This window comes from Neofelis nebulosa, chromosome 13, assembly GCF_028018385.1.
Source record: "Neofelis nebulosa isolate mNeoNeb1 chromosome 13, mNeoNeb1.pri, whole genome shotgun sequence".
Classification (NCBI taxonomy): Eukaryota; Metazoa; Chordata; class Mammalia; order Carnivora; family Felidae; genus Neofelis; species Neofelis nebulosa.
The window spans coordinates 57,684,721-57,705,659 of NC_080794.1; the positions used below are offsets into that span (position 1 = coordinate 57,684,721).

Below are 20,939 nucleotides of genomic sequence, written 5' to 3' on the forward strand. Positions count from 1 at the left end.
ATCGTGACCTGGCTGAAGTCGGACGCTTAACCGACTGCGCCACCCAGGCGCCCCACCGTCAGTGCTTTTAAAAAAATGCATTTTATTCCTGTGATTTAGAATGTTTCCTCATCTCTGCTTCTTTATTCCTGTGCATTCTGTTCAGGATGATCTCATTGGTGTAGATTATGGGTGATGCGTAGTTATATCAGCTTGGACTGCAGCTTGTATTTATGTCTGTAACAGCAAGTGGTTATCAGTGGTGTAACAGTCAAGAGAGACTAAGACTTAGTTATAGGTGGATCATTCACAGTACTGATTTCCTTTATGTTATTTTTATTTCCTTTATTGGGGCTTACAGTTCTAACAGCAGAAGGCATGGAATGTAAATAGTTCACCCATTTCAGGCTTTGGTTTTCTATTAATGGTGGGTGGGTATTGCGTATGTTCTGATGTACTTTGTAGAGAAAGAGTCATTCACCTGTAATGCTATAATAGATGCACTGGCAGTGTCCTGAATTACTATAAGACGGGAGTGGTTTTGCTTTTAAAACCCTGGAGAATAGGGGCGCCTGGGTGGCTTGGTCGGTTAAGCGTCTGACTTCGGCTCAGGTCATGATCTCACGGTCCGTGAGTTCGAGCCCCGCGTCGGGCTCTGTGCTGACAGCTCAGAGCCTGGAGCCTGCTTCGGATTCTGTGTCTCCCTCTCTCTCTGCCCCTGCCCTGTTCATGCTCTGTCTCTCTCTGTCTCAAAAATAAATAAACATTAAAAAAAATTAAAAAAAAAATAAAACCCTGGAGAATAAATTAGAAAGATATACTAGAAGATGGGCTTTAAGAACTTTCTAGAATAAAATAGACTTCTGGAAAATAACTTTTTTTCTTTCTGTTTATATGTTATTACTGTTTTTTAAAAGGCAGCTTTAAGTTTGTTTATTTTGAGAGAGGGAGGGAGGGGCAGAGAGAGAGAACCCCAAACAGGCTCCACATTCTCAGTGTGGAGCCCAATGCAGGGCTCGAACTCACGAACTGCGAGATCATGACCTAAGCCGAAATCAAGAGTCGGATGCTTAACTGACTGAGCCACCCAGGCACCCCTGTTATTACTATTTTTAAAAGAGGTAATAATATTGCCCTTTGCACTCACAAACAGAGTCAAATCCTCTTTGGAGAGACATTGTAGTAGGGTCGTCCTAAAATATCTCTTAGATTTTTGGTACAGTGCTACAGCTGTAACAGGAAAAAAAAAAAAAAAGAGAGGACAGTTGTTTTGGTATGTTTGTTTACTACCTGGTATTTTAAGAGTCAGATAAATTTCAAACTTTTATTCAAATAGGTAAAAAAAATTAGAAATGAGTATATATATTACTTTAATAAAGTGTTCAAAGTTATGAAATACAAATTTATTTATAGCACACCAATATCAGGTTAACTTTCTCTTGCATGTGGTTTTTCCTGTGGAGTAATGTTTGTTTAAGAATTCTTATTAATTATATGTATTAATTATAGGAAAAGCACAAGGGAAGCAAAAAAGTATCCTGGGAATTGTAGTATTGCCTCAGTCCCTTACTAATAACTAGCAAATGAGCAAGCCATTTGCCAATTCTTTTTTTTTTTTTTTTTTCTTTTTGAGAGAGAGTGAGCAAGGGAGGTGCAGAGAAAGAGGGGACAAAGGACAAAGGACCCAAAGCAGGTTCTGTGCTGATAGTTGTCGAACCCACAGACTGTGAGATCATGACCTGAGTCACCCAGGCACCCCACCATTTGCCATTTCTATGCCTACTCCCTCACTTGTGAAAAGGAGGCAATATTTTCTCTGGTGCTGTATAAGAAATAAAACATTGGATATAAAAAATACAGAAGGCCCCATGCAGATGTCAAGTATTAGTGGTAGTCAGCTCCTTTAGTATGGGGTAGCTATATTTGATATTGCAAGCAGTACCTATTCAACAGCCAGTTCACTCTTTAATAAGGATTTGGTTGTTTTTTATGTGCATATTATGCTAGTAGCCAGTGTATATATTGAGCACTTACCATATGTCAGTTACTGCTAAGAATCTTTCATGTGTTTACTAATTTAATCCTTATAACTCTCTGATGTAGCTACTATTTTTCATCCCTATTTTATTGTTGAGAAAGTTGCGATTTAGAGAAGGGGCTTTTCTGACATAGAACAGTTAGTCAGTGTCCGTTCTGATTCCATCTGTCTCCATCCATTTATCCATCGAGTTATTCATCAATTATTTATTAATCATCTGCTATGTGATAAGTATTATTTATTCTAGGGCTGAGCATTCATTGGGGAACAAAACAGACAAAAAGCTCTTCCGTCATATAACTTACATTCCAGTGGGCAAAGACAAAATAAATAAAAGTATGCAATCGAGCATATATTCGAGTATAGTGGTAAGAGTGATGCAGTGATAAAGTAAACTACTTTGTTTCAGAAAACAGAAAAAAGTAAAGCAGGGAAGGGAATTTTGTGTGTGTGTGTTTATAATGTAGATATTGTAGCCAGAAAGGGCCTCATCAGGAAGGGGATAAAAAAAAAACCCTGAAAGGGGTAAGGGAGGCATCCCACATGTGAGAAGTGTGATCCAGGTAAAGGAAATAGTGTGTGTGTAAAGCATAGGACAGGAATGTGCTTGGTGTGTTGCAGGAACTACAGGGAGGCCAGTGTTGCTGGCACAGAATAACTAAAGTGGAGAGTAAGTATTAGGAAGTGAGGTCAGTGAGATAACATGGGGCAAAATTATATAGCGATTTATGGGCTATTATAAGAGAAATAGGGTTTTGAGCAGAAGGGAGATACGGGATCTGATTTATATTTTAATGGCATCATTCTGTCTACTGTGTTGTAAACAGACTGAAGGGGACCAAGGGTGAAATCAAGGAGACTGATTGCAGAAGCAGTTGGCAGAATTCTAGGCAAGACATAATGGTGGCTTAGTCCATGATGGCACCAGTAAAGGTTGTGAGATGTGGTTGGATTTGCTGGATTGTTTTGGCAGTGAGGGTGAGAGAATGCAAACAGTCAGGGGTGATTTCAAGGCTTTTTGCCAGAGCAACTAGAAGAGTGAGGTTTACTGAGATGGAGGAAGACCGTGGGAGGAGCAGGTTTTGAGGAAGAAGGTAGGGATTCATTTTGAACATATTTGAGGTGCTTATCACATACCCAGGTGGAGAAATATATGAGTTTGAAGTTTAGGGGAGAGGTTGGGGCTAGAATCATACATTTGGGAGGTGTCCATTTGTTTATGGAATAATAAGCTCCAAATCTGGATGAGATTGAGAGAATAGTATAGGTAGAAAAGAGAAGATGTCCAAGATTAGAGCCTAGTTCTAGCTCAGGTCTTAAGGGCTCAATTTTTTTTTTTTTTAATGTTTATTTCTTGGAGAGAGAGAATGAGTGGGGGAAGGGCAGAGAGAGAGGGAGACAGAATCTGAAGCAAGCTCCAGGCTCAGGCTGACAGCACAGAGCCTGACGTGGGGCTCGAACCCACAAACTGCGAGATCATGACCCGAGCTGAAGTTGGACACTCAACCAGATGAGCCACCCAGGTGCCCCAAGGCTCAAATTCTTGATAATAGCTATCCAATATTGCTGTCTCTAATATTATTAATAGATACTCATTAAAATCCTATAACATGGAGGCTGCCCCTCAGGAAGCTTTTGGATGATACGAAGAAATAAAATATAGGACATATATTTGAAAGGCTTAAATTACAGTAAAAGGATAATATATAATTACATGTCACAATGAGTGGAAAGGACTGTAAATTTACCTATTCTGCAGATGAAGAGATTACTTGGCATGGAAATGATTGACGAAGCTCTGTTGGAGGAAATGAGAATTGAACTAAATCTCAAATAATGAGGAACAGATTGGGGGGCACAGATTGGGAGGTCCCCAAGACTACTCTGAAGTTCAGTAATTTAGAAGGAGGACTCACAGAATTTAGAAAGCTTCTATATTCACAGTTGCTGTTTGTTACAGCAAAAGAAACATTAAAATTAACATCAGGAAGAGGCACATAAGTCAGGGTCTAGGAGAGTTTTAAGTGGGGGCTCCCCATTGTCCTTTCCCAGTGGTCATATAGACACCCCTTAACTTCTCCCAGCAATGATGTATGGCAGTAGTCATGGAATATTGCTGGCCAGGGAAGCTCACTTAAGCTGTGGTGTCCAGGGTTTTTCCTAGGGTTTGGTCACATACACATGACACACTGCTGTGAGTTGTTTACCCTTAATCTATGGACTCTCCAGAGCTGATATGATGTGGCCCCAAGGTCCCCATCCACTGTAAGTCACATTGTAAATCACATTGCTAGCTTAGATTATTTGGCATTGCCCAAGACCCTCAAGTAAACAAAGACAACTATCAGGACAAACCAGAGATTTACCTCCCAGGAGCTGGGGACAAGGGCCAAACCTTTCTTTGGGTAAGGTTAATTTTTTCTGCATGGTGGTTGGCTGGGAGGGTGGTGCCCTCTATGTGGAGAAAGCATGAGCTGAGATACAGTAGGAATGTGTACACCATGTTTAGAGAACATCGTGGTGACTGCAATATGGCCTTGTACTTGAGAATATGAACTCTGGAGACATAGTGCCAGGATTTATATCCCAGCTGCCCTTTGCTAGCTGTGGAATTTATGGCAGTTATATAATCTATAACATCAGTAAAGCAAGGGTAGTAACAACACCTTCTTTATAGGCTTGTTGTGAGGAATTACTGTACAAAGTACTTAGAGTATGTCCTGACATAGTAAATGCTGTAGAAATCAGGAGTTTGTTCATCATTAATGATGAAATTCATCATCATGTCCTTAATCATTTACTCAGTGATTCTTTTTTGAGCACTAGTATGTTAAAGACTCATGTTCTGAGCCTCAGACCTTGAGTTCTAGATACCTAGGCAGTTTCCAGGTATCTACAGGGTTTGTGACTGATTTAATATTAACATGTTCAAAAAGAAATTAAATAATTTTTCGCACAAATGATTTTTACTATTGGCAGTACTATTAACTCAATTTTGTTTTAAGATTATCAGCTGTTGCAGGGCGCCTGAATGGCTCAGTAGTTGAAGCGTTTGACTTCGGCTCAGGCTATGATATCACAGTTTGTGAGTTTAGCCCCACATCAGGCTCTCTGCTGTCAGCACAGAGCTCACTTCAGATCCTCTGTCCCCCATCTCTCTCTGCCCCTCACCTACTCCAGCTCTCTTTCTCTCTCTCAAAAATAAGTAAACATTAAAAAAAAAGATTATCAGCTGTTGCTATGAAGTTAAAACTTGTATTTAACTGGCATTCAGTCAAATAACTTAATTTGGAGAGAAGTGCTGAACCATAGTTACATTAAGTGGAATTCATTGTGATACTTCTGCATCTGTTCTGTGGCTTCAACTGTTACTTGAAGGCATGCTATGTCATCTGGCCTGTGGTATCCATGATAGAAATGATATCTTTCTAAAGGGCTTTATCATAATACGCTGCCGCTTGAGGGCTTGCACTTGTAGAATTGCATTCCCTTCTCCTGTGCCATGTTTTGTTTTGTTTTGTTTTGTTTTTAAATCAGTCCTGATTATCCTTTTTTTCCTTCTCTTTGGACCATGAAAAGCTTCAGGGTAGTGACTTTGGGAGCAGGACTTTGTGAAGAGACCTTTACATGGGAGAAGTAATTTACATGTAAGAGATAGGAAGGTATTTTTTAGGTATGTTATAGGCTTACTTTAAACATTTAACTTGGGGCGCCTGGGGGGCGCAGTCGGTTAAGCGTCCGACTTCAGCCAGGTCACGATCTCGCGGTCCGTGAGTTCGAGCCCCGCGTCAGGCTCTGGGCTGATGGCTCAGAGCCTGGAGCCTGTTTCCGCTTCTGTGCCTCCCTCTCTCTCTGCCCCTACCCCGTTCATGCTCTGTCTCTCTCTGTCCCAAAAATAAATAAAAAACGTTGAAAAAAAAAATTTAAAAAAAAAAAAAAAACATTTAACTTATGCTCCAAAGTAACTGTAATGTAATATTGCTACTATAGCAAATTATTATTAATAGCTTTAATTGTATGTTTAAAAGTCATATTCATGGGGTGCCTGGGTGGCTCAGCTGGTTAAGCGTCTTGACTTTTGATCTTGACTCAGTTGTCAAGATCTCACAGTTTGAGAGTTCAAGCCCCACGTTGGGACTTGAACGTGAGACAGTCTCACAGTTCATGAGTTCAAGGCCCATGTTGGGCTCTGTGTTGACAGCACGGAGCCTGCTTGGGATTTTTTCTCTCCCTATCTCTGCCTTCCCCCCTGTCAAAATAAATAAATGAGTAAAACTTTAAAAATGTTAAAAAAAAAAAAGTCATGTTCACAGGCTTAAATCTGGATATCAGAATTAAGCAATTCTTGAAATGTATGAATATCACCTTAATATACTGATTACAAAGCAAAAAACCAAAATATATTAGCTGTTTCAAAGAATGGGCTAATAAAGAATAAATTTTGGTGAACTGGGAAGTTAATGTTAGCTTTCTTTTTGTATACACTTAGGTCTGTTTATGATGACCAACCAAATGCACACAAGAAGTTTATGGAAAAGTTAGATGCTTGTATCCGTAATCATGACAAGGAAATTGAAAAGATGTGTAATTTTCATCATCAGGGTTTTGTAGATGCTATTACAGAACTCCTTAAAGTAAGGACTGATGCAGAAAAACTGAAGGTAAGAAATGTTTTAAAATTCTCTTAACCTTTGGGGTGCCTGGGTGGCTCAGTTGGTTAAGCATCCGACTCTTGGTTTCAGCTTAGGCATGATGAGTCCCACATGGGGCTCCATGCTGCCAGTGTGGAGCCTGAGTGGGATTCTCTGTCTTCCCTTTCTCTCGCTCCTTCCCTGCTTGTGCGCCCGCGTTCTCTCCTAAAATAAATAAATAAACTTAAAATAGAAGAAACTTATTTAAAAAAAATTCTCTTTACCTTTGCTGTCATTAAATTACTGAAGTATTAGTTTGTAGTGCATATGTACAAATAATTATTAAATGTACTATTTTCAAGAAGTGAGTTAGTGTGTATATTTGGGAATGCTCTTTATGCTCTATTAACATAGTTGTCATGCTAATGACAGGAGTAATCTCTTTTTTGTAAAGCAAGTAATGCATTGACTTAACAGGATTTCTTTCCATGCAGGGAAATGAACGAAAAGAATTCATACAGTGAAAGGCCTCATTTGCAGTTTTAGAATTTTAAAAAGACAATTAGTACAATAATGATAAAAACTATCTTCTAAAAACCTTTAAAAACTTACTATAAGTGATTATGTTCTCAAAATTATTTAATAATATTGAAACTTAGTTTAATAGCAAAGCATAATTTTCTTAAAGAAAGTTGGTGTGCATTTTATGCCACAGAGCAAAAACGTTATTTATTAAATGAGACCTGGATTTGTTTAGCCAGAATTCAAAATATTTAGTTCTAAGAATTGTACTATTTATCTTTCTTTACATTTGGAGAATTTAGCAGATAAAATGACCCTGGTTCACCAAAGGTTATGATTAAAAAACCATTATATAAAGGATATTCAGATAACAAGAGACCAAATACAGCATCAATGAGGTCACTGAGCATCTTTGTTCAGAAATTAATGAGATTTTTAATAAACTAGAATGTGCTTCCTTACGATGATGACCTAATGAGTCACTTAATATGTGGGAAAATTTGAGGTTGAGCTTTGTCTGCACCTGCAGCATTAAAATGTTGCTGTGGATTGAGATTTCCGTGTTTGATGTTAATCAACCACCCAGTGTTTGCATTCAGCAAAGTATGAATGTTTAATTACCATAAAATGCAATCACCATTTCCTACAGACAATGAATGGCACATAGACCTCATTGAAGTTATCAAAAAGGGACCAGTGGTCAATTGGGTCAGTGATTTGAATTGTTTGACAGACTTAGAGAAGCAAGTAAAGTTCAAAAATCTAGATTAAATTTGAGAAGTTTGCCACAGAATCTGTTAAAAAGAACTGTCATAAGTAATTGAAGTTAACAAAAGCCCTTTTCAATCAAAAGTTCAAGTTCAAGCTGTAGAGTTAATTTGAATTTGCATTTCTTTGTTCTAAGTTTCTCATGAAGCATGATCTGATTACAAGGGTGAGCAGTTATATCAGGGCAGTTTTATGCATATTTGTCTAACTAAGGTGAAATTATTTTTAAGGTACAAGTTACTGATACCAACCGAAAATTTCAAGATGCTGGAAAGGAGGTGAGAATATGATATATTTCTTGTATGCTCAATTTGTGGATGCAGTTAACTGTTTGCTTAAAAATATGAACATTTCTTCTTTTCTAAGGTGATAGTCCAGACTGAAGATATTATTCGATGTAGAATTCAGCAGAGGAATATTACAACAGTAGTAGAAAAATTGCAGTTATGTCTTCCAGGTGAGTTAAACTTGTCTACAGTGTAATGCTTGGCTTGGTAAAATTATAATCTAATGATAGTGTTTGGTCATTATTCATTATGGGAATTACAGATTATTTGGTGATTGCCCCCAAAAGCTCATGGTTATCTTCCTTGCCCATTTTAGCCCTTGAATTTTCATGGTCTTCTTATCTTATAAAGTCCCTGTTTGATGATCTGTCACATCAGGTTCCTAGAAAAACCTGCACCTCTCCCTCTCCCATTTCCTCCCGCCTAGTTTGTCCTTTGTCCCTCACCCCCCTCCCACTGCTTTTTTGTTTTTCCTCAGAATACTTTCCCATGGAGGAGAGTGTCTTTTCATTACATTTCCTTGCCTTTTCCTAATTTGCCTCATTTTTTATAACTAGTTTTCCATTGTTTTCTGTTTGTCATTTAAGCAGGTTGGTGTTGCTTTGCTCACAGTCTCATTTTGCTGATAAAATAAGCAAACATCCAAAGTGCTAGGTCTTCTCACTTCTTTGGTCTTGCCTTTACTCCTATGTTTTGGAAAGACTGACTTTTTAGGTTTCTGAGTTTTTGATCTCTCTGTTACAGCTCAGATATTACTGGGACATCAAATAAATTCTGAAGAAACTAACCAGTATTTTCTTTCCCCTGATGTATCCTGTTCAGACAAAAGGAAGCATGTGTATGTCCTCTTTTCTTCATATAGTAAACTGAATCCATCTTAGTGTCCCATCTTCTAAACTTATTTTTTTTTAGGAAAGAACCTGAACCTTTATCCTGGAGAATAGAATGAGATGCTTTGTGTGATATTTATATAATATAAAATTACCTTTGAACACAAATTATATGTTAAAACTGTCAGATTTTATTTTATTAAACAATTTTTTAATGTCTATTTTTGAGAGAGAGAGAGAAAAAGTGTGAGTGGGGGAGGGGCAGAGAGAGAGGGAGACACAGAATCTGAAACAGGCTCCAGGCTCTGAGCTGTCAGCACAGAGCCCGATGTGGGGCTTGAACTCAAGAACCGCGGGATCATGACCTGAGCTAAAGTCGGATGCTTAACCGACTGAACCACACAGGCACCCAAAAACTGTCAGATCTTATTAGCTAAAAAACATTGTTTTCTGACTTTGTGAGATTAACTTTTCTTTTTTTTTTTTAGAATCACTGAAATTCTACTCAGTTTAATCTTGGATGCTTGCACACTAACTTTGAGTAAATAAAATGTCTGCTTATTATGTTCAGTTTCAGGATTGAGAATGTACTTCCTTCCAGTAATGTTTAATAATATGTCTTTGCCATCATCAGATACAGTGAAGTAGCCATGAAGACAGTCTCTAAGTTTGATTGCTTTGTCCCTAAATGGTAATAAGCCTAAAAATTTGGGTACTGATAGAATGAGAAAGCTGAATTGGGCTTATTCCCCTATGCAGCTATTTGGAATAGAAAAATAAAGGGAAGTAGAGATTAGACTTTTGTTACTGCTACTGTTTTTGCTTTCAAGGCTGGGCAGGTGATCTGAGTTTATGTAAACATTGTGTTCCTAATAGCCACATTGAGAACTACCTCCTTTCCTCTATTAGCCTTTTATCTAATTATCCAGTCGTAAATACTTTTTTGTGTCAGCCATTATGGTAGATATTGGAAGTATAAATTTGAAAATGAGACATTCCCAGCCCTGAAGAGTCCTACAGTCTAATGTGAATAAAGACAAATAAGCTATTAATTATTGTACAATTGCTTAACTCCTCCTTGGATTAGGAGTATGAGAGGGTATAAGAAGTCGTAGGGTAAACAATGTATTTTCCTGGTACATTAGTTTTACTTGATTATTTTTGAGGACAGTATTATTTTGATATGGAAATAATATAAGATAAGAAAGTTGCAGGAGTTGTTGAGGTAAAACAGGAGACTTCAAAGAAAGCTTATACTTGTAGCAGCAGTTTTAGGCTTTTTCCCAGGTTATGTGTTCACTGTAATGCTTTGGTTGGAAAATATGAGAAATACTTGCTTGCAATATAGGGGCTGTGATAGAGATACACATAGGGACCACAGTGTTGAGGTGGTTCACTGTTGCCACCATCGCAGTATTACGGATTTCAGATAAATGAACAATGTCTTCTATGAACTTGAAGACCCCTGAGAAGTAGCCAAAATAGAAAATCTGGGAAAAAAGTATTCTGTCTTTCTGGTCTGTGAAAATGTGAGCTGGCTTGATGAGTCAATAATAACTTACTCACTTTATACTTTGAAATTCTACTAAGGATAAATGGTAATCTGCATAGTTGCATTAAAACCTTCTTTGGTGGCAAAACTGAATGCTTCTTGCTGAAGCTTATAACAACTTTTATTGACTAATTGCATTTCTGAGTCCATAATAGAAATGGTAAAACAAAGTTGCTTTGTTATGTTTATTTATGATTTTATTATAATTTACTCTGCTGTACACTTTTGAGGGTTTTTTTCTATGTCAATTTGGTGTAAAATTTTGCTTAGTGAGCTATAACACGCTTGTGTTTGGTATATGAATATTATTTGAGATATTGAATCAAAATTAATCTCAATCAGCTTTGTTTCCTGAGTAACTAAAGTCCAAACTTCTAATTCCACCGCAGAGAAGATATATAAGTTTCTGAATATGATAATTATCAGTTGGTTAAAGCCTCAGTTATAGGTGTCTGCATATGCAAGTATTCCAAATTCCAGATAATGTGTATAAATAATGTAATGTTCAATATACATAGACATTAAAATGTCTTTTATTTATTTGAAGTATAAAATTTTATTTGAAAATATAAGCCTGAATTAAAGTATAGAGAAAAGTAATGAATTTATAATAGGTTCTTCCCTTTAATTTTTTCATCTCAACTTTTTTTTATTTTGAAAGCTAAAATAAGTTATTTTTTAATGCAGTGCTGGAAATGTACAGTAAGCTAAAAGAACAGATGAGTGCAAAACGGTGAGTTGTTTCTTTCTTATTTTTCATAGGAATCTTCTTTTTCTATTAAAGAAAGCATGGATAAACTTAGTATAAATTATAGCGAGTCATGTGAAGTTTTGCTCTCTACCTTTATTCCTTTTCATGCAATTTGCCCGTCAGGATCATTTAATAAAACAATTCTTAGCCATTGATTTGTGGATCCTTGTCCTTTATAAGTGAAATCAAAGATTGATAATATTGATGAAGGACAAACAGACAACTGAACAGGAGTGAAAAAATATTGATTAGCTTCTGTGTTAACATTGCATACAATCAAAAGCTAAGTGTGTGGTGGGATCACAATGGAAGCAGTGTAGGTAGTTATATTTTGACAGTCTAGGCTAGTCATGTTCTGTATTATAACAAAAAATGAATACATGACATATGAAAATAATTTGCAGTACTTTATTGATTACCATAGAATCATTAGATGTAATAATGTTTAAAATGTTTTAAAGATGAGCAATTTTAAAGTAACAGAAAAATCAGAATAAATGAGAATATTCCACATTTAGAATAGGGAAGTAGTGATTTCCTCTTAGTTTATTAATAACTGCTTAATTATCACAGTACGTTATATACAAATCTATACTTAAAGATCTGTGTATATCCTGCTTTATAGTACTAAACATTGAATTTTATTGGCCTTTACCAATTGATACTAATTAGTAGAATTATTTTTTTCATTCTTAATATGTGAACCGTAAATTATCCTGAAAGTCTTTTGTTTTATATATATAATGAATATATTCTCTTTTTCTTTTTTTTTTTCCATTTATTTATTTTTTTATTTTTTTTTATTTTTATATTCTCTTTTTCTATCTGAGTTGTATGTCTTCACATTTTAAAGATCCAGGTAATAGTTCCGTGTATTTGTTGCAGAAAAACAGATATCATCTTCCCTACTTCCATTCATCATTCCTCCTTGCTAGGGGCAAAACCTTTGACCTCTTTTAAGGGATTATTTTGATATTTACATTTATGCCTTTAAATAACTAACTTCTATTGTTTCTTCACTGTTTTCCAATTTAGGGCATTATATATTTTTTCAATAACATAATCTAATATTAAACAAATTTTTTAAATGTTTAGTTATTTTTGAGAGAGAGAGGGCTAGAGACAGAGCACGAGCAGGGGAGGGGCAGAGAGAGAGGGAGACACAGAATCTGAAGCAGGCTCCAGGCTCTGAGCTGTCAGCACAGAGCCCGATGCGGGGCTCGAACTCACGAGCTGTGAGATCATGACCTGAGTTAAAGTAGGGCACTTAACCAACTGAGCCACCCAGGCACCCCCATAATCTAATATTTATATTCAGTTCCCCCACTCCCCCCCCCCCCCCCCCAGATATCTTATATTTTCTTTCCTTTCCTGAAACATTGGTTGGTATGTACTTTTTTGTCCCTTTAACCTGCAACAGTCTTCCTACTTTGTTTTTCCCGAAAGGGTCCAGGTTAGTTGTCTTGTAGACCAAGCCATTTTGGATTTGTTTATTTTCTCACTATTAGATTCAGATGAAATATTTTTGGCATGAGTATGACATAAATGATATTGTGTACCTCTTACTCTATGAGATCAGAAGGCGTATACTGTTAGATTGTCTCTAGGTTATGCTAAATTGGATCATTTGGTTAAGAGGATGACTACAGATCACTTGAAAGGTATCTTTTCTCTTTGCATTTACTAAGTAATCTGTGGGGTGATATTTTGAGTCCTATTTCCTTAACAACCTTTCACCCACTAGTTTTAGGATTCTTGCTTTAATCAGTTATTATATTGGGATTACAAAATGGTGATGTTTTATAATTCTGTCATTCCAAAACGGTGATTTTTTTAAATAATTTTATCATTCTTTTGACATTTATTAGCTATTTTTCTTAATATAAAGAAGCTTTTCTTTTTTTTAGCTCTTCCTTTTTATTTCCCTTTACTTTTTTTTTCCTTTTTCTGATTATCACTATGGACTCATGGATTTTTTTAAAAAAATAAATGTATTGAGACACCTGGGTGGTTCAGTTGGTTGAGCGTCTGACTTCAGCTCAGGTCACAATCTCGGAGTTTGGGAGTTCGAGTCCTGTATCGGGCTCACTGCTGTCAGTGCACAGCCCACTTTGGATCCTCTGTCCCCCTCTCTCTCTGCCCCTCCCCTGCTCATGCTCGCTTGCTCTCTCTGTCTCTCAAACATAAGTAAACCTTAAAAAAGAAAATAAATAGTTATAATCTTTTCTTTTTTTTATGTTCAAATTTGTCCCATATTTGGCTAGGGGAACCCCTCAAGCCAATTTCTGTGTCCTCATTTGTCTTTGAATACTTTCTTGTTTATCACACATGTTCCAAGCTCACATTTTCCTTTTCTTGCCCTAGACCTAGAATAGCCATTTTCCAAGATACCCTAGTTCCTTGTTTTTTTTCCTAATGTTTATTTATTTTTGAGAGAGAGACAGAGTATGAGTGGGGGAGGGGCAGAGAGAGACGGGAGACACAGAATTCGAAGCAGGCTGAGCTGTCAGTACAGAGCCCAACTTGGGGCTTGAACCCACGAACCGTGAGATCATGACCTGAGCCGAAGTTGGATGCTTAACCGACTCAGCCACCCAGGTGCCCCTAAGGTACCCTAGTTCCTTTTAGTAAAGAAAGGTATTTAGAAACAGATCTGCTTGCTAGGTGGGCTTATTACCCCCCCCTCCCCCAGACACACACCTCTCATGCCCTCTAGCTTCCAGGGTTGCCGTTGAAAAGTTTGAAGCCATTCTGATTTCTTTAGTTTGTGATCTATTTTTTTTCTCTTTTAGAATAATCTTCTCGGGGTGCCTGGGTGGCTCGGTCTGTTGCGCAGCCAACTACAGCTCAGGTCATGATCTCGCGGTCTATGAGTTCGAGCCCCGCGTCGGGCTCTGTGCTGACAGCTCAGAGCCTGGAGCCTGCTTCTGATTCTGTGACTCCCTCTCTCTCTGCCCCTTTTCTGCTTGCTCTCTGTCTCTCTCTCAAAAGTAATAAACATTAAAAAAAATAGAATAATCTTCTCTTCTGTGGTCTGCAGTTTCCTGATGATGTGCTTTGATGTGGGTCTGTTTACTTCCATTGTGCTGGGTACTTGGTGAACCTGTCTGGAATTTAACCTGGAAACTGTTCTTTGATCTGATAATGTCTTTAAGTTCTAGGACATTTTCTTGAATTATTTTTGCCTGTTTTCTTTTTTTAAATTTTTTTGAATGTTTATTCATTTTGAGATAGAGGTACAGTGCAAGTGGGGGAGGGGCAGAGAGAGAGGGAGACACAGAATCCAAAGCAGGCTCCAGGTTCTGAACTGTCAGCACAAAACCTGATGTGGGGCTTGAACCCACAAACCGTGACATCATGACCCGAGCTGAAGTTGGACACTTAACCCACTGAGCCACCCAGGCACCCCTGTCTTTCTGTTTTCTTGATTCTAGAACAGATAGTGATGTTTAGTCTTCTAGATTGGCCCTCTTATTTTCTTTACTCTTCTTTAACAATTTTTTTTGACTCTTTACTCAGTTTCTAGGATATTTCTTCATTTTTATTTCCTAAAAAATAATGCTGATTTTATTTCATTTCTGCTCTCTGATTTTTAATTTCTAAGAACTGTGTTTTGATCTCCAAATATTTCTTTGTACTCTTTCTTTCTTTCTTTCTTTCTTTCTTTCTTTCTTTCTTTCTTTCTTTCTTTCTTTCTTTCTTTCTTTCATAACCTGTTATTGATTCATTGCTAACAGTATTTTGTCTTACCTCTGAGATTTTAGATCTATTATTTATATCTCTCCTTGCATATAGTCTGTTTCCACAGAGTACCTCCACCCCCCCCCCCCCCCCTCATTTTTGTTTTGTTTATTTTTTTCTTTAATCTCTGGCTTTGTTGGTAGAGGTGTTTCTCAGATCTGGTAATTCCTTGGTTGACTGCTCATATTAAATACAGTGGACATAGCTGATTGGAAGCTTTGGTATGTGGGTGGGACTTGTTGATTGTGAATTTCACTGTGAGATTACCTAGCTGAGCTGTTTAGTTGGTGAGCCTTTGATGTTAATATCTGGAGTTATTTCTTCTGGGGCCCCTCAGATTCCCTAGAGGAGACTTTTCCTGTCTCTTGTCTGGAGGGTAAAGATCTGACTGCCAGCATTCTGGGATCTGAGGTGGTGAAGAGGGCATTTGGTATATATAAACTCTGTTAATCCTCTTGTTTTCATATCAGTACTATTGCCCTCAGCCTTGGGTGGTCTTCCCCTGTTCAGAGATTATCTATTTTAGTCTCTTTAGTATTTTGCCAAAATGCAGAAAGGTGACTCAGATGACTAAGTGGGGTTTGCTTCTTAAACACATTTTCAACCAATATTCCTTACTTCAGCTCTCCTTTCACTCCCTCTTCCCTAAGTAGTGGAATTCCTATAAATTATTGACATTTTTGGAGATTCTAGAGAATATTCTTGGCTTCTCAACTATTGACTTAGAATTTAGTTTTCTAAGATATGCTGAGTTAGGTTTTTTTTTGTTTTGTTTTGTTTTTTTGTTTTTTTTTTTACCACATGTCCATCAGCTTTCAACATTCTAAAATTTTGTTCTCTCTTCTCCTTTTCTTTTTATCTGTGTGGGCTTATGCTTTTTTAAAAAATCTCTTCATGTTAGTTTATTGGAATTTCAAGAAGGAGTCAAGGTAAAAAGCATGTATTCAGGCTGCCATTGCACTAGATACCTAGGACCCCACTTCTGGTGCCTTGCCATATTTTTGTCAAGATAAATATCCATATGGAGTAATAAAGGGCGTGAGCAGATGTTATTCCTGGTGATCATTAGAGGTTGCAAATTAGTGACCTGCAGAATCAAACTGGCCCACAGATATATTTGGTTTGATTTGCAAAATGTAAAAAAAAAATGTTTTTTGTTAGTTACTATCACTTCACATTCTTTAAGAGATGTCTGGATTTGTGTTCTGATGACTCCCAAAGCTTGAATCCTGAGCTTGGTTTTGACATCTCTGATTCTTGTTGAGTCTTTTCACATGGATATTCCACTATCTCAAGTTCAACATGTCTGCAACAGGTTTAAAATCTTTGCATATTTTGAGGGTTGGTCCCTTTTCTGTCACATGTGTTGTAAAATATTTACTCTGTGGTGCAGTTTTTTATTTTTTTAAGTTTTTTGTTTAGTGGTTTTTTTAGACCCAGATACACAAATCATAAGTCTGTAGCTCCATGAATTTTTTTTATATACATTTTTTTAAGTTTATTTATTTATTTTTAAGAGAGAGAGAGAGAGTGTGAATGGGGCAGGGGCAGAGATAGAGGGGGGGACAGAGGATCCAAAACAGGCTCTGTGCTGACAGCAGAGAGCCCAATGTGAGTATCAAACTCATGAACTGCGAGATCATGAGCTGAGCTGAAGGCTGATGTTTAACTGACTGAGCCACACAGGTGCCCCTGTAGCCCCATGAATTTTTAAAAAGCAAATACACCTTTATTTATAACCACCAAGATCAAGATTTGAACATTATTTCTACCCCAAAAGCTTTTCTCATACTCTATTCCAGTCATTACCCCAAACAAGATTTAGAACACTTCCATCACCCTTTTATGCCCCTTTCTAATCGGTTCTTCCTCCCTCCTCCAGAGGTAACTTCTTTCTGATTTCTGTCACCAATGGTTAGTTTAACATTTTCTCAGAAGTGATATAAATGGAATCATAGAATATATATTTTTTCTTGTCTAGTACTTTTCACTGCAAATGTTTTGAGATTCATCCGTATTATTGCATATACCAATTGTTTGTTTCTTTTCATTGCTGAGTAGTAGTCAGTTCTAAGAATTTGTTTACCCATTTACCGGTTGGTGGGTATTTGGGTTGTTTTTAGTTCGGAGGTGTTATGAATAAGACTATTATAAAATTAGTGTACAAGTCTTTGTAGGCAGATGTTTATATTTCTCTTTAATATATGCACAGGAGTAGAATTGCTGGGTTATAGTGTAGGTGTAGGCTACCTTTTTATTTTTTCAAATGGTTGTGCCATTTTGTACTCCAATCAGCAATGAGAATTTTAGATACTACACATCCTTGCCAACATACAATACTGTAAGTCTGTTCTAGATGAGCCATTTTGATACATATAAAATGATATCTCAGTGTGGTTTCAATTTACATTTCTCTGATGGCTGATGTTGAGTGCCTTTTCATTTGCTATTCATTTGTGTATTTTCTTTTGTAAAATGTCAGTTCAAGTCCTTTGCTTATAATTTTAGGTTTAGAGACACATTAAAAAATATTTTTTAATGTTTATTTCAGGGAGAGAGAGAGAGACAAAACGTGAGCAGGGGAGGGGCAGAGAAAGAGAGGGAGACACAGAATCTGAAGCGGGCTCCAGGCTCTGAGCTGTCAGCACAGAGCCTGACGCAGGGCTTGACCCCATGAATCGTGAGATGATGACGTGAGCTGACGTCGGATGCTTAACCAACTGAGCCACCCAGGCGCCCCAGGTTTAGAGACATATTGAGCAGAAAGTACAGAATTCCCATATACCTTCCTCTCCCTCACAGTTTCTTGTATGAGTATAGTACATTTCCTACAATTCAAGAACCAATATTGACACGTTTTTAAGTCTACAGTTTATAATAGGGTTTAGGGTTCACTCTTATATCATACAGTTTTGTTGATTTTGACAAATGCATAGTGTCACATCTACCGTGACAACATTATACAGAATAGCTTTATTGCCTGAAAAATCCCTTGTGCTTCATCTCTTTCCCCATCCCTCCCTTACCAAACCCCTGCCAATCACTGACCTTTCTATAGTTTTGCCTTTTTCATAATGTCCTGTAGTTGGGATCATACAATATGTGTTCTGTTCAGACTGGCTTTGTTCACTTAACAATATGCATTTAAGATTCTTCCATGTCTTTTTATGGCTTGATAGCTTATTTGTTTTTATTGATGAAAAATATTGCATTGTATGGATGCACCATTCACCTATTGAAGGACATCTTGGTTGCTTCTAATTTCTGGCAGTTAAAAATAAAGCTGCTGTAAACGTTTGTGTGCAGGTTTGTGTGGACATAACTTTTCAGTTCATTTAGGTAAATACCTGGGGGTACAGTTGCTAGATCATAGAGAGAGGCTGTATTTAGCTTTGTAAGAAACAGCCAAACTGTCTTCCAGAGTGGCTTTACTATTTTACATTCTCAGCACTAATGAATGGGAGTTCTGTTGCTCCACACCGTCACCAGGATTTGGTGTTGTCAGTGTTTTGGATTTTAGCCATTCTAATAGATGCATGGTAGTATCTTGTTTTAACTTGCAATTCCGTATTGGCATGTGATAGCATTTTTTTCGCATGCTTCTTTGCTATGTGCATATATTCTTTGGTGAGGTATCTGTTCAGATCTTTTGTACACTTTTATTTTTATTTATTTTCAATTTTTTAAAGTTTATTTATTTATTTTGAGAGAGAGAGGGGCAGAGGGAGAGAAAGAATCCCAAGCAGGCTCCACACAGTCAGCACAGAGCCTGATGCCAGGCTCAAACTCAAACCACGAGATCATGACATGAGCTGAAATCAAGAGTTGGACACTTAACCGACTCAGCCACCCAGACGCCCCTACACTTTTAAATATGGTTGTTGGTTTTCTTATTGTTGACTTCTAAGTGTTTTTTTTTATATTTTATAGTACTATGTGTTTTGAAAATATCCTCTCCCATTCTGTAGCTTATCTTTTTAGTCTCTTAACAATGTCTTTTTAGAACAGAAGATACTCACTGCCAAATCCAAGGTCACTTAGATTTTCTTCTGTGTTATTTTCTAGAGTTTTGTGTCTTACATTTATGTCTGTGATCCATTATGAGTTAATTTTTGTGAAATCCATTCATGAACATGGAATATCTCTCCATTTATTTAGATTTTCTTTGATTTCTTTCATCAGAGTTTTGTGGTTTTCTTCACATAGATCTTGTATATATTTGGTTAGATTTATACATAATTCATTTTTTGGTGCTAAAGTAAATGGTATTGTGTTTTTAATTTCAAATTCCAGTTGTTCCTTGCTGGTTTACAGAAAGGCAGTTGACTTTGGTATGTTAGCCTGGTATCCTGCAACCTTCCTATAATCACTGACTAGTTCTGGGAATTTTTTTGTTGTTGATTGTTTGGGGTTTTGTACATGGACAATCATGTCATCTGCAGACAAGGCTTTTCTTTCTTCCTTCCTAATATGAATACCTTTTATTACTTTTTCTCTTATTGAATTAGCAATGAATATCAGTATGATGGTTAAATAGGAGTGGTGAGGAGGAACATCCTTGCCTGTTTCTGATCTCATGGGGAGAAGCATTACGTTTCTCACCACTAAGTATGATGTTAGTTTTGTATGATTTTTATTCTTTTAAATTTAAGGTGTGTTTTATAGCCCAGAATATGGCCTATATTGGCGAATGTTCTATGTGAGCTTGAGAAGAATATATATTCTGTTGTTGGATGAAGTATATTCTGTAAATGTCCGTGAAACCCAGTTGACTGATAATGCTCTTTAGTTCAACCATATCCTTAACTGAATTTCTGGCTGCTGGATCTGTCGATTACCAGAGGAGTTTTGAGGTCTTCAACTATATTAGTGGATTTATTTGTTTTCCTTGCTGTTCTATCAATTTTTGCCTCACATATTTTGATACTTTGTTATTAGGTACATGCACATTAAGGATTGTTATGTCTTTTTAGATACTGATCATTTTATCATTATGTAATGCTTCTATCTCATAATTTTCCTTGCTCTGAAGTCTGCTTTATCTGAAATTAATATAGCTACTCCAGTGTTCTTTTGATTAGTGTTACCATAGTGTATCTTTTTCCATCCCTTTACTTTTAATCTCTCTTGTATTTTTATATTTAAAGTATTCCTTTGATGCAACATATGGTTGCATCTTGTGTTTGTTCTCCACCTAGAATTGTAGAACTTCTATAAGAAAATATAGGAGTTTCTCTTCGTAATACTGGGGTAAGCAAAGATATTTTTTAGAAGGATCACAAAAAGCTATACAAAATTGAAAATTGGACTTCAAATAAAAACTTATTTATCAAAAGACTCTTGTAAGAAAATTGCTAGGCAAGCCACAGACTAGGAGAAAACATTTGAAAGATTATTTTTTTGTGACAGGACTCATAGCCATAATATGTAAAGAGCTTTTACAAATTAATAAGAAAAAGGAAAAAAAAGAATGAAAATAGGAACTTCTAGTTTCTGTTCTGACATGTAAAAGAGCCTTGTAGTAATCATTCCTGTCTTTACAACAAGAAGTTAAACTGAAAATAAAAAACCTTTTTTAGATCCATTGGAAAACTGAAATCATAGGGCAATCTGCTACACCCCGAATTAGAGAGACAGGCAATAGAGGCTATCACAGTTTACTGAGAGCAGAAGCCCCTGCTGGAGCTTGGTAGGAACATTTAAAGGTGATTGAGCATGTTCTGGCTTCAGAGATAAAATTTTGGAGGGGCCCAGGAAGTCCACTACTCTTTAATGAGTTTTAGCTTCAGGAGCCCTACCAGAGTCTAGATCTGGTGGAGCCCTACCAGTGAAGATCACAG

General features: G+C 36.9%; 1 protein-coding gene across 8 annotated transcripts in view; it reads left to right on the forward strand.

The window, feature by feature from the left end:
* EXOC6 (exocyst complex component 6) overlaps positions 1-20,939 on the forward strand; it is a 304,381-nt gene that overhangs the window by 121,529 nt on the left and 161,913 nt on the right. For all 8 annotated transcript variants that reach the window (XR_009252451.1, XM_058697175.1, XM_058697174.1 and 5 more), the window contains 4 exons: positions 6,507-6,678; positions 8,169-8,216; positions 8,305-8,395; positions 11,295-11,340. Coding sequence is in view for 7 of the 8 variants with exons in the window: in XM_058697175.1 (XP_058553158.1) it covers positions 6,507-6,678; positions 8,169-8,216; positions 8,305-8,395; positions 11,295-11,340 (357 nt within the window). In the remaining variant the exon portion in view is untranslated. The remainder of the gene's footprint in view (positions 1-6,506; positions 6,679-8,168; positions 8,217-8,304; positions 8,396-11,294; positions 11,341-20,939) is intronic.